At 37.4% G+C, this 13,844-nt stretch overlaps 1 protein-coding gene across 1 annotated transcript; it reads left to right on the top strand.

Annotated features, from left to right (window-relative positions):
• Positions 1–1,376: 1,376 nt before the first annotated feature.
• LOC121985025 (BURP domain-containing protein 3-like) lies at positions 1,377–3,123 on the top strand. Its single transcript, XM_042538262.1, has 3 exons — positions 1,377–1,565; positions 1,643–1,751; positions 1,840–3,123. The coding sequence occupies exons 1-3, from the start codon at positions 1,506–1,508 to the stop codon at positions 2,958–2,960; spliced, it is 1,290 nt and encodes a 429-aa protein (XP_042394196.1). The 5' UTR covers positions 1,377–1,505; the 3' UTR covers positions 2,961–3,123.
• The last annotated feature ends 10,721 nt before the right edge of the window (positions 3,124–13,844 follow it).

The following is a 13,844-nucleotide window of genomic DNA, read 5'->3' as shown; positions in this document are numbered from 1 at the left end:
AATATATTTAATATATTAAAAATAATAATCCCAATTTTTAAAGAATGAGATTGTGTAATTTTTTATCACTTGGACCATATTTTTTTTCATTCTCTTTAAAATATATATATAAAAATATATTTAATACATTAAAAATAATGGATCCTAATAAAAATTGGGGCCCTGGGCATAAGCCATTATGACCTATGCCTAAAGCCGGCCTTGAAGGCACTTGAGGTGAGTGAGTCACCTTTGCCACATTAGATAAGACATTGTTGCCCTTGAGTATGGTCTAGCAGTAGTAGAGGGATCCTCTAGTCCTGGATCCCTGGACCAATTCTAATCCCTTGCTCATTCATTGGTTGGATGGGCTGAATCCCACCTGTTTAACAGGTATGATCCAGTCCACCCATCCAATGAATGAATAGGGCCTCTTCTGGTCCAGAAAATTCTGGACCAGAGGATCTGGCCTCCTAGCAGTAGAGCGTCCATGCAATCATACAAATACTTACGGTTCGATTTTCAACTACGTCACACTGAATGATATTTTCTCCAATGAGAAGATAAATTTAAAATGTTGAACTGCTGGATCGTTCGTTGTAAATACTCATCGTTCGATTTCCAATTATATCGCACTGAATGATATTTTCCTCCAATGATATGATAAACTTGAAATATTGGACTGCTGGATGGTTCATTGTAAACACTTCTGAATTTATACTCCAATAAAAAATTTCTATGGAACCCTTGCAAAAATTAAACTTATAATTTCGCCCTCACAATGAGTGCTTTGGCTGACGTGTCAAATAAGTGGGAGGAAGCTCCTTTTATTGTATTTGGGGAGTTATTTCCTTTTATTTTATAAAATTATATATATATATATATATATAACACAACTACTACCCTGCATGAGAGATGTTCTTAGATGCTAGAGAGAATAGAAATCACAAAATTAAATTCTTCCCCGCAACTTAGAACTAATCATTTTGTATTCTAGAAAAAATGCCATCGATTTAGGAATGAATCCCCGACAGAATTTATCAAGAATGCGATCGCCCCAAATAAACGTGATGGTAGGGTTGCCGAGTTATTGTGGCAGTTGGCAGCTGAAACCATTCCCTATCGATATCAGTGATTTTAACTGACAAATGCTTACCCTGGCGCTAATCTGCTCACCGGAAGAAAATAAGTGCAACTACTAACCACAATTGACTTTGATGGACCTATATGGGTTGTGATTTAATGAGGCACCTCCAGAGACTGTAGTGTAAGTGTGAAGGTTTTTTGGATTTCTATGAACAATGAATAATGAACAATGAAGATCGTCTGTAAGGCTGCCGTCTGGAGCATGAGCAAGTTATTGCAGGGGGACAGTTGAGGCGGCTGCTAATTAAGTATTTACTCACCATCTTTTTCAGTTAGGAAACAGAGTGAGGGCGACCTCGATCGCATCCTTTCGATCGGGCTAGCTGCCCGATCAACTCTCTATAAACTCGTCGTCGAGTGCCGGAAATCTGTGCATTCCGATGTCTTCTCCTCCAATGGATCGCCTGTTCGTGTTCCTCCCTCTGCTTTCGTTCTTCTTGGTAATTACAGTTCTGTCTTCTTTTCTTTGCTACAATTGACGTGGCGGCGCTAACTTCCAGTTCCTCTGCTTCGGCAGCTTCTTCGCGCTTCGAGTGATGCGGCCATGTCTCCCCAGGAAGCCTACTGGCGTACTGTCCTCCCTACCACTCCCATGCCGAGTGCCATCGCTGATCGTCTGTCTCTTGGTCGATCTTGACGTTGCAGCTTTTGAGATTTTGTCGATTGAACAGTTTGGTTTGTTCGATTCGTTGATGGTAAATCTGTGTTTGGCAGGTGTGACGGTGGGGAGTGAGAAGACGACTGTAAGTGTTGGTAAAGGCGGCGTGCATGTTAACACTGGGAAGCCCGGCCGCGGCACCACCGTCAACGTCGGCGGCGGCGGCGTACATGTGACTACCAAGAAGCCCGGCGGCGGTACCAGCGTGAACGTTGGTCATGGCGGTGGGGGAACTGGTAAGCCCGGTGGCGGAGGCACCACGGTGAACGTCGGGCATGGCGGGGTGCATGTGGGAACAGGAAAGCCTGGTGGGGGAGGCACCACGGTGAACGTCGGGCATGGCGGGGTGCATGTGGGAACAGGAAAGCCTGGTGGGGGAGGCACCACGGTGAACGTCGGCCACGGCGGCGTAGGCGTGCACGTCGGCCCCTATACGGGAAAACCGCCGGTGAGGGAACACTCACCTTTCATTTACAACTACGCGGCGAGCGAGACCCAAATCCATGACGACTCCAATGTCGCCCTGTTCTTCCTCGAGAGCAACCTCCACCCCGGCACGGCCATGACCGTCCACTTCACTCGACCCAGCGACTTCCGTGCAGCCTTCCTCCCGCGGAGGGAGGCCGACGCCATCCCTTTCTCGTCGGCTCGGCTCCCGGAGATCCTCGACCGGCTCTCCATCAAACCCGGTTCGCCGGAAGCAGAGATGACGCTGAACACGCTGCAGGAGTGCGAGCGCCCTGCGGCGCCCGGCGAGAGGAAGGTCTGCGCGACTTCGCTGGAGTCGATGGTGGACTTCAGCGTCGCCAACCTTGGTACGCGGCGCGTGGTAGCGGCGTCAACGTCGGTCAGCAAAGCAGGGACGCCGCGGCAGATGTACACGATCGAGGGGGTGAGGAAGGCAGTGGCGGCCGAGGGGAAGGTGGTGGCGTGCCATGCGGAGAAGTACGCGTACGCGGTGTTCTACTGCCACACGTCGGCGACGGCGAGGGCGTACACGGTGTCGCTGGTGGGAGCAGATGGGACGAAGGTGGAGGCGGTGGCGGTGTGTCACACCGACACGGCCGGCTGGAACCCCAACCACGTGGCCTTCAAGACGCTGAAAGTGAGTCCGGGGACGGTGCCAGTGTGCCACTTCCTGCCGGAGGACCACGTGGTGTGGAGCCGCAGCAATTAATGGCAGTCCATTGCGCTACGGTCGGAATATTGTAGCAAATATATCAGTATGGTTGTGAGAGTAATGATGGTAGATTTATGATATCTATCGGTGCCACGTAGGGCCGTACGTTGTACACATAGTATTTGGACCTACAATAATAAAGATATATATGTGCCAAATATATTTCAATTGTCTATATATATATATATATATATATATACACGTTCGTCCTTTAAAATAATGATAAAAATATTTTTTAAAATTTAAATTTCTCTCACCCTGACTCTCTTCCTTTTATTTATATATATATATATATATATATATGTATATATATATATATATATATAGATTTGATATTGTGCGACGACTGTGCGCGTCGCGCACAATATCAATATTTTTTAGTTTTTTTTTAATTTTTTTTTTTAATTTGTAAATTAAAAATTTTTTTTACGATTTTATTTATAGGGTTCAGACTTTGAGTATAGTGTTAAAGCAATTTTTTTTTTAGATTTTACCTATAGAGTTTAGGCTTTCCAATTAGGTTATAGTGTTTGGTTTAAAAAAAAAATTAAAAAAAAATTAATTTAAGTATTTATTGAGTATTGTAATGTATTTAGGGGATATATTTATATATTAAATTTTAAATAAGGAAATATTGAATTTTTTAAATTCAAAAAATTAAAAAAAAAAACAAAAAACGCTGATATTGTGCACGACGCGCACAGTCATACACTGTGCGCATCGCGCACAATATCAAACCTCTATATATATATATATATATATATATATATATACACGTTCGTCCTTTAAAATAAAGATAAAAATATTTTTTTAAATTTAAATTTCTCTCACCCTGACTCTCTTCCTCTCATCCTTTCTTTGCCACCGTTTTCTATCACGCTCATGTAATGCAAATAGAAGTAAAGACATTACAAATTACTTAGACAATTTATAATCTTATGCTTATTCTTGAGCTAATTTGAAGTTCCAAAAATTATCACTCAACATATAGCCGATGCTAATTTATTTAACATTTCTTTCCATCGAAAAATTATCACTGAACATGTAGCCGATGCTAATTTATTTAACATTTCTTTCCATTCTCATATAGCCGATGTTAATTTATTTAACATTTCTTTCCATTCTCAATTATCTATTTTTTAACTTTGTATAATATTTTTTAACTCTGATATATCCTATAATACACAAATCTTAACTACTTTCTTACCAGTTTTTACTTATATAATTTGTTGGGAACTTTTCAAACATCAATTTCCACATTTGATAATCAATGATAATTCATTTTATTTTAAGTTGTAATTTTCAACCGTGATCCTAATTATATTATAAGGATTTATGTTACAATGTACAAGACTGACGTTTACAGCCACTTAAACAGTTAGCTGCTACACATTGTAGTAGCTACTTCCACGATTAGTTGCTACACCTTGTAGCAGCTAAATGTTCAAATAGCTATTACAACGTATAACAACTACTTGATAAGTCGTTTTATTTTAAGTTGTAATTCCTTCTATTCCTAATATATACTTTTTATACGTATTTCTAAATGATCTATTTAATTAAGATAGGGGAAAACATATATTGTTTTTATTGGACTTATGGTTGCTACAATGTTATAGCAGCTACTTAAAATATTAGCTACTATAACGTTGTAGCATCTACTTGGAATGATAACTGCTATAACTGTGTAACAGCTACTTCAACGGCTACCTGCTATAGCGTTGTAGTAGCTACTTGGAATGATAATTACTACAACGGTGTAGCAGCTACTTCGACGCCTAGCTGCTAAAGTGTTGTAGCAGTTATTTGGAATGTTAACTGCTACAACGGTGTAACAGCTATTTCCACAGCTAGCTGCTACAACGTTGTAGCAGCTACTTAGAATGTTACTTGCTACAATGGTGTAACAACTACTTTGACGGCTAGCTGCTACAGTTTGTACAACTACTTGGAATGTTAACTGCTATAACGGTGTAGCAGCTACTTCGATGGCTAGCTGCTACAATATTGTAGCAGCTACTTGGAATATTAATTGCTACAACAATGTAGTAGCTACTTTGATAACTAGCTGCTACAACATTGTAGCAGCTACTTGGAATATTAATTATTACAATGGTGTAACAGCTACTTCGACAGCTAGCTGCTACAACATCGTAGCAGCTACTTAGAATGCTAACTGCTATAACAGTGTAGCAGCTACTCAAATGGTTAGTTGCTACAATGTCGTAGCAGCTACTTGGAATGTTAATTATTATAACGGTGTAGCAGCTACTTGAAATTTTAACTACTACATCGTTGTAGCGGTTACTTCGACAGCTAGCTGCTATAATGTTATAGCAACTACTTCGACAGGTAACTGCTACAATGGTATAGCAGCTAATTCCATAATGTAGATTGCTACAACGTTGTAGCAGCTATTTCGACGGTTAGTTGCTACAATGTGTAGCAGCTACGTCGACAGGTAACTACTATAACGCTGTAGCAACTATTTCGATGGTTAGCTGCTACATCATTGTAGCAGCTATTTCGATGGCTAGCTGCTACAACGTTGTAGCAGCTACTTGTAATGTTAACTGCTACAACGCTGTAGCAGCTAATTCCACAATGTAGACTGCTATCTTCCTACAATAGATGCTCCATGTTATAACAACTACTCTACATTTGCTGTTACACATTGTAGCAGTTACTTTGATACTCCAAATAAACTTTTCTTACTAATTTTTTATTATAGAGTTTGTAGGAAACTTGACAAAAATCATTTCTCTCAAACCATTCAATGGTAAGTCTTTTCAATATAAGTTGTAATTTCCTTTAATCCTAATATATATTATCATGCACAAGTGGAGAAAGTGAAAATATATCGTACAATTAACGTTTTGCCCTCATCGGCCAAATTTTTAACCCTTAAACTCGGCATGCGATAAATATTTTGAAAGAATTTCATTGAAAGTTGATCGGTGCCCCATGGCGTCTTCGTCATTCAACCTCACCGCGATAACTTGTTTCTTATACGAAGCTTCTCCTCCAATGTAAATATTTCATTAGACTTTAATGTTTTGATTTTTCTCCTCTTATTTAGGGGTTTGATTTTTTAGAGTTTTGATTCTTCTTCTAGCAGCTATAATGGTATTTAATGATTATAGGTCTTTGGATTAAAAATTTACTTTAAGGAAATAGAGGTTTTAAAAAAAAGATTATAATGTTGTAGCAGCTATTCGGTAGTAGCAGCTACAACGTAGTTAAACTCTAATGATTGATACATCATGGTTAACTCTACAGTCCCTATTGTTTTCTTAGTATTGTAGCAGCTACTTGACTCTAGCTGCTACAACGTGATAAGTATCCATGTTATAGTAGCTACTATTCATATTGTAGTAGGTAGGAGAAATTATAGACATTATAATGTATCATATTATGATTAAAAAATAACAATGTAATGTATCATATTATGATTGAAAACTAATAACATTGTAATGAAGCCAAATGATTATCACTAAGATTTGATGTATTTATTTGACAGAATTAAATGGTGAGCCAGAGAACTTCTGCTTCCCGTGCATATCGTAAGAAAGTGCATTGAAAAAGTAATTACCCTCACTTTAAGAGTTTTTTTATCATTACTATACATAAATGATTGGCAGATGGAGTTGATAAATAGAAGTTCATTTGCTTGGGCCATAGCCATGCCTAAAATTGTCAATATCCGAAGCCTTATACAAAATATGTTTGACAATTAGGACGTTAAAGCTAGATGTTTCATCTTTCATAATAAGGAGATTAGTTTCACAAGGAAAGATGTTTTACTGATTCTAGGACTCCCAGATCAAGACGATGAAATAAATTTACAGAAATATACAGCCGCCACCCCATTATTTCTTCAACATTTCAGTAATGTGGAGTGTACATAGAAGGAACTAGAGAAAAGATGATCAACCTTAACAAACAACCTTTATCTGCTGAATCTGATACTCTCGTTTGTCAATTTTTAATATTGTATTTCTTTATTTGTGTTTTATTTACTACTATTAGCAGTATATCTAGATTACTAGTACAATCACTAATTGATTGTGTAGATGATTTTGAGAATTTAGGTAGGTATAATTGGTAAAAGGCTGTATATAACTATATGAGCCCACATCTGGGGGTCATTGGACAGAGGCCGAAGCCAGAGGACCTTGAGGGAAATTAAGCTCCCATGCTTAAAGGGTTTACACATCTTTTCGCTGTAAGTTCTTAAATTTAATGATAGATTAATATATTTATGCATAAAATTTTATATTTAACTATTTTTATTGTATTACAGGCATAATTTGTAGAATCGCGATCCTACGCAGGATCGATCTTGGATCAGGATTGGATTGGTTAGGATTGGATCGTAGAAACGCACGATCCTATAAAATATCTTTAATAATTAGAAGGGGTGAATACAAACATAAAAAATAAAAAGTATGATGTGAAACAATACCAAATCTCCATAAATATATGTATGTATGAATGATTTATTTGGAAATGGAAATTTTTATAAGTCAATATAACTAAATGTATTCATTAACTTAGCATGTCGAATTCTGAGCTAGAATATCATAGTATCATACTATTCAGTGCTCTTTGTTACACACACAAAAATAGACATCATGCATTCATACCGTTTGGGATTTTTCGGTCCTCAAAGCCAAAAGCTTTTGGAGTAGAGTTAAATGTGCAATGATCAACTGCTACAAGCTACATAATAGCAAAAGAACAATACAAAATAACCTAGCAGTTGTAATTGAGAAGGGGGTACTTTTTTTCTTTTTTTTTAATCAAGAGGACTTTCATTTATTGGAAAAAGAAATCTCATACTACAAGGGGGCCAAACCTTACCTTCTAGTAAGGTTTATTACAAAGACTCTAACTGCTTTACATTAAACTCTAAAGTAATGCTAACCAACTCTATAAACTTTATAAAAGCCAGAATTTAAAGAACTCCTCCTCACCCATATACAAATTAAAATATCCACATATGAACCATCATAATTTTTTTTAAAAAAAAATCTAGATCTGAGATATTCTCAATTAAATTATAAAATTAATCTTTTCTGAAATTTTTAGATTTATTAAAATATTCTATTTTTAGAAAGTTTCCTAAATTGTTAGGAAATACTAAATTTGAAAAGATTTAAAAAAATATTAAAAAAAAATCTAGATTTGAGATATTCTAAATTAAATTATAGAATTAATATTTTCTGGAATTTTTGGATTTATTAAAATATTCTATTTTTAGAAAGTTTCCTAAATTGTGAGGAAATACCATATTTGAAAATATTTGAAAAATAACAAAATATCCAGATTTGAATTATTTTGTAATAAATTAAAAAATATTAATTATTTATTTCTTAAATGGTTAGGAAATTAATTTGGAAATTTGTTTCCAAAATAATTAAAGATTCTTCATTGATTGATAGAAAGATTTTAGATTAGATATGTTAATTAAATTTGAAAATTAGTTTCCTAATTTGATTAGATAAATCTTGATTTATTAAAATTAGATTTATAATATATTTTTATTTCTAAAATAGAATTATAACATATGTAAATTTATGCCATGAACATACCATATTGTATGTCATATAGATGAATTAATTATGATATGATTAGATTTTTCCATGCGTGTGATGTGATTAGATCTTATCATATCTATGATGTGTCATGCTATACCATGCATGTGATATGTCATGTCATCATTTATGTCATATGTGTGACGTACCATGTCATTATTTATGCCATGCGTGTAATGTCATGTAGATAGAATTTTGTATGATGTAGATGAGACCTAAATCCCTTACTCATTCTTAAAACCCACACCTTTCGTTAATATGGTAAGAACCAAAGTTTAAGTTCTTGTTTGAGTTGTTGGCCAAAGTCAAGCTCAACTTGAAATTAAACATGTTCAAACCATAGAGATGCAATCTCATGATTAACATGATGGTCTCACTGGATAATTTTTCAGCTTTACTTAAAAAATGGAGCCATGAAGTTTTCGGTGATATTCATAGAAGAAAGAGGAGGCTACTGGCATGTTAGGTTCTGAAAGAAAGGGCTCTGTGTTGTTGTCTCCTGTGCTTTTCTGCCGTGAACGATGGTACTACGGTGTCCATCTGTGCTGCACCCTTCTGGTGCCCTCTTCGCAGGTTAGTTTTAAACTTGAAGCGTTAATTTATTGTGCCAAAGCCATGATCAATGTAGATAGAGGTGAGGTTGGGTGATGTGCATTTGATGTATACTTGTTAATGTGTTAACAACCCGATGTTTATGTGAAGATCAATTAGTTGCTAGCATAATGTGATAGTTGTATATAAGTGATATGCAATCGGTAAATATGTTATATACTACTATAGCTAAGAATAACTTGTTGGCCAAAGTCAAGGCTATTCTTATCTATGATGGATATCAACTCACTTGGAGAAAACCTACCATCTTTCGAATTCAAAATAAGGGTATTTGAATTTGATAAATAAGCGGGCTTTTATGTAAATTATTTACATAAATAAAATCATGTCTCTTATACATTCTCATGTTTGTATTTCTAGGTTAATCATTTAATTATGACTTCTGTTAATCTGTGTTTAATTTTGGACTTAAACAAACTGATTGGAATGAACTTCTTGGACTAGTTTCAAAATTTGAGAATTGTTCTCAAAGATGAGAAGCTAGCTTATGTCCTTGATCAACCTCTTCCCACCAGTCTTGATGTCGATGCAACTGTGGATCAAATGTTGGCCCTTCAGAAATATAAGGATGATTATGTACTTGCTAGTTGCATCATGCTAGCTGCTATGCCTCTTGAATTATAGAAACAACATTAGCATTTGGATGCTTATGATATTGTCTATCATCTTCATGAGCTATTTCATTAGCAAGCTAGATCTGAAAGGTTCGAGGTCTTCAAGCTTCTTTTTTTCTCAAAGATGTGGGAGGGTTCGTCTGTAGTACAATATGTATTAAAGATGAACGACTACATTGAGCGTTTAGCATCACTCAATTTTACGATGGATCATGAGTTAAGTATTGACTTAATTCTATATAGTTTACTGAAAATTCATTCATAATTTGTGATGAACTATCGGATAAACAATTTGGAATCGACTATCCTTGAGATGATAAATATGCTCAAGACTGTGGAGCCTTCTATTAAGGGTGAACAGAAAACTCTGATGTTAGTAGACTCCTCCAAGAAAGGTTCTAAGAGGAAGCCAAAACATCAGGCTAAAGGGAAGAGCAACAATAGAGCCGACACAAAAGGACCCATGCCATCATTATGGCAAGATGGGACACTAGTGAAGAAACCGCAAGATCTATCTTGAGTCTGTGAAGAAGAATAAGGCATCCGATGCCCCATCCTCTTCAGGTAATTTTGTTATTGATTGTCATGCTATTTCCTCAAACACTTAGATATTGGATACTCGGTGTGGCTCACATATATGTAATGACATACATGGGCTAAGGAATAGTTAAAGACTTGTCAAGGGAGAAATAAGTATGCAAGTTGGGAATGGAGCAAAGTTTGCCACAGTCGCCATCGGAACATACTTGTTAAAGCTTCATAGTGGACTTGTCTTAGAACTAGATAATTGTTATTTTGTTCCAGCATTATTGTTATGTGGAGGAGTAAGTCAGTGTGTGGATCCTTGGATTAGTCACCTCTTCTTGAGGTGGATACCAAGTAAACCCTAGGTGTTAACGTTTTGGTTTGTTGTGTCTTTATTTCCGCTGCATATCATCAAGACGCAACCGACGAGCGCGCGACGAGACGCTATTCACCCCCCTCTAGCGGGCACATCGATCCCAACAGTTATGAGTCTCTAGCTCCACCTGTATAACATCTTTCTCCATGTTGCTTTGCGGTGTTTCCTTTCCCTCTTCCTGAGTACGTTATTGTTGGTTGGTCCTAGAAATATCGTATCGGCTCCCCTGTACAAAAAATTTGTACAAGTCCTGAACCTTTCCTAACAACCTATTGTGTTCTTTAGAAATTAAATATGGAATCGCAAACGGAACTTAATATTATTGATTCCAAATTTAACTTATCTGTTCTTAGAGGTTTAGACTTGGATCGTAAACGATACTTAACATTATAGATCCAAATCCACCTATGTTACAAATTTAATTAAATATTTATTTCGAAAATCGGCTCCCAGGTCAAACATGGCGAGACACTTGGCCTTCTTGGGTATGGGAACATTCACCACTGCCTCGACAAAGCCTCTTAACGAAATTCAATATTTAATTTTCTTATATAACTCTAGGTTTAACAAAAAAGAACAATCGAATCACAAGATTGAAAAATAAAAGAAACACAAATTCGAAACAAATCCGAATATTTAGAACCTCTAGCCTCTTGTGTTTGGTATTTCAAAACTATACAAAGAAAACTAGTATGATGCGGAATAAAATTACTAGTTATACCTTTCTTTGTAAGCAACAACCTCTTGGTCTTCTATCGTATTCCTCTTCTTATTTCGGACGCTGTGTGGACGACGATCTACTGAGATGAGAACCACCCAAGCCCTTCTTCTTCCTTCTTCCAAGTTTTAGCCAAGCAACCTTCTCCAAGAGAATATAAGCCTCGGCCACCAACCAAGCTCCAAGGAAAAACTAGGAAACAAAACCACCTCCTTCTTTTTCTTCTTCTCCAAGCTAGATCCGGCCACCAAAACAAGCTCCTAGAGGTTGAAGAGGTTCGGCCACTAAGGAGGAAGAAAAGGAGGAGATGATATGGCCGGCCACCACCAAGGAAGAGAGGAGAGGAAAATAGAAGAGAGTTGTTATTAGGTGAGACACCTCTACCCTCTCTTTTATATTCCTTGGTCTTGGCAAATAAGGAAATTTAATTATAATTAAAATTCCCTTATATTTCTTGCCTTTGGTTAATAAGGAAAATTTAATTAAACTTTCCTTTTAACCCTTATCATGGCCGGCCACTGTAACGACCCGCCTTCTACTAACTAAGCTGTAAGGCCGGACCGTCACATTATGCTGTGCTAAGCTATATCCATGACCAACACTAAGTCTAGATGCGGAAGCTGTACTAATTAAAAACTTTACTAAACTATTATCATTTTTTGATTCTATATGGGCTAAGGGGTGTAATCTAGACTATTTATGTCATATATTACATTCCCCGTGGTTAAGGAACTGAACTAAGGGGTTTGCAGCTGCTATCAGGCCTCCCAATCGATCGGTGGATCGATTGAAATGGTCTGATCGATCCAGTGATCGACTCAGCCTGCTACTGTATGCGGAACTTAGGTTGGATCGATCCAGTGATTGATTCAGCACGCTACTGTGCTCAGGGTAACATTCTGGATCGATCGGCTGATCGATTCAGACTGGCCAATCGATCCAGTGATCGATCCCAGGGCTTTCTGTTCGCGACAGAAAGCATCCGGATCGATCGGCTGATCGATCCAGGAGCTTACTGTTCGCGGTATGAACTTCTCAATCGATCGGCTGATCGATTGAGAAGCCTCCAATAGATCGACCGATCGATTGGGGTTTCTGATTTCGTACCAGAAGTCTGATTTCAGCACTGTTTCGTGCCTCAATCACACATACAAGTTCTAAAATGACTGGAAACATTCTAATAACAAACAACTAGCATTCTAAACAGGGTTACTAACAATCTAAGCAGAGTTTCTATTACTCCATGCATGTAAATACTTAAATAAGCAAAAGTCGCGTAATAAGAAATGCTAAGTTCATAAATGTTCTATTTCTTCACAGTTCTAATGTTCAAAACAAAACTCGCTGAGATGCCCTAAGATCTTTGTTCCAAGTTCCATCCACACACATCTTCATCATTGCATTGACCTCCAGCCTCCGCTAGTCCATCTTTCCTTTACCTTTATCTGCAGTATAAGGAAAATAGTATCTGTAAGCTTGAGAGCTTAGTAAGAAATCATCTACCTCACAAAACATGCATACGATGCAAATTATGTTTTTAAAAGAATGCTATTAAAATCATATGCTGAACTTGAGAAACATGACATACTGAAATCACTACACGTGAATACTAAAACATGGCATACAGGTTCATAAGATATGGAAATCAAAACTGATCATAAAACTATCACATGCCTCTAAAAGAAAACTAAACAGAGCATGGACTGAACTAAGCTGATGCTAAACTAATGCTAGAGTTGTACTACTTTCACATAGCTATTTTGTAAGGTTCTGAAAACTAATTACATAATAAGTGAAAAATACATAATCATGCTACTTTTTTGGGCCCGACAACTGTACTTACTATGCGCGCATCCCTAACTAGACCCGGGTTTGCAAGTCCCGAATTTAGTAGGGTTACTAGGTTATCTGAACCTAGGGACGACTATGGGAGACCAACCCAATGGATATCTAATCCAGTACAGTGCCGCCGAGAAAGTAGAATACTGAACATAGCTAACTATTGCTTGTCTTGCTCTTTCTAGGCTATCTGAACCTAGAGCTAGGTTGTCTGAACCTAGAGGTGACTGTAGGAGCCCACCCATTGGACATCTAGTCCGGTAAAAGCTGTAGCAAGACTCAATTAGGCTGTAAAATGCTTCCATTGCATTGTAGCTAAGCTATTAAAATGCCTATGATGCATTTGACTGTGCTAAACATTTTATTAAACACTTGGTGTGCGCTAGTGCACACCCTATTGCTAAAAATCTGCATACGACTAAAACAATACATACAATCATACGAAAGCTACTTATACTGCAGGTGAGGGGTTTCTTACCTCCTGCTCGAAGTTTCTTATGATTCTAATCGCTAGATTTCCGGAGAAGACGATCCCTTCGACGATTTCCTCGCGTCTATGCGTTCCTCTCGCGGAGGGGAGCGTCCTCATATCCAAGATAT

The sequence above is a fragment of the Zingiber officinale genome, chromosome 5B (genome assembly GCF_018446385.1).
Source record: "Zingiber officinale cultivar Zhangliang chromosome 5B, Zo_v1.1, whole genome shotgun sequence".
NCBI lineage: Eukaryota > Viridiplantae > Streptophyta > Magnoliopsida > Zingiberales > Zingiberaceae > Zingiber > Zingiber officinale.
Note: the sequence above shows the minus strand (reverse complement) of the source record. Positions and strands in the feature narration are given on the sequence as shown.

Bases quoted from the DNA above. Each gene is read 5' to 3' on its own strand.
- LOC121985025 (XM_042538262.1), top strand. From the start codon at position 1,506: ATGTCTTCTCCTCCAATGGATCGCCTGTTCGTGTTCCTCCCTCTGCTT. The intron at 1,566-1,642 runs GTAATTACAGTT...CTGCTTCGGCAG, and splicing joins CTCTGCTTTCGTTCTTCTTG to CTTCTTCGCGCTTCGAGTGA. The intron at 1,752-1,839 runs GTCGATCTTGAC...TGTGTTTGGCAG, and splicing joins CGCTGATCGTCTGTCTCTTG to GTGTGACGGTGGGGAGTGAG.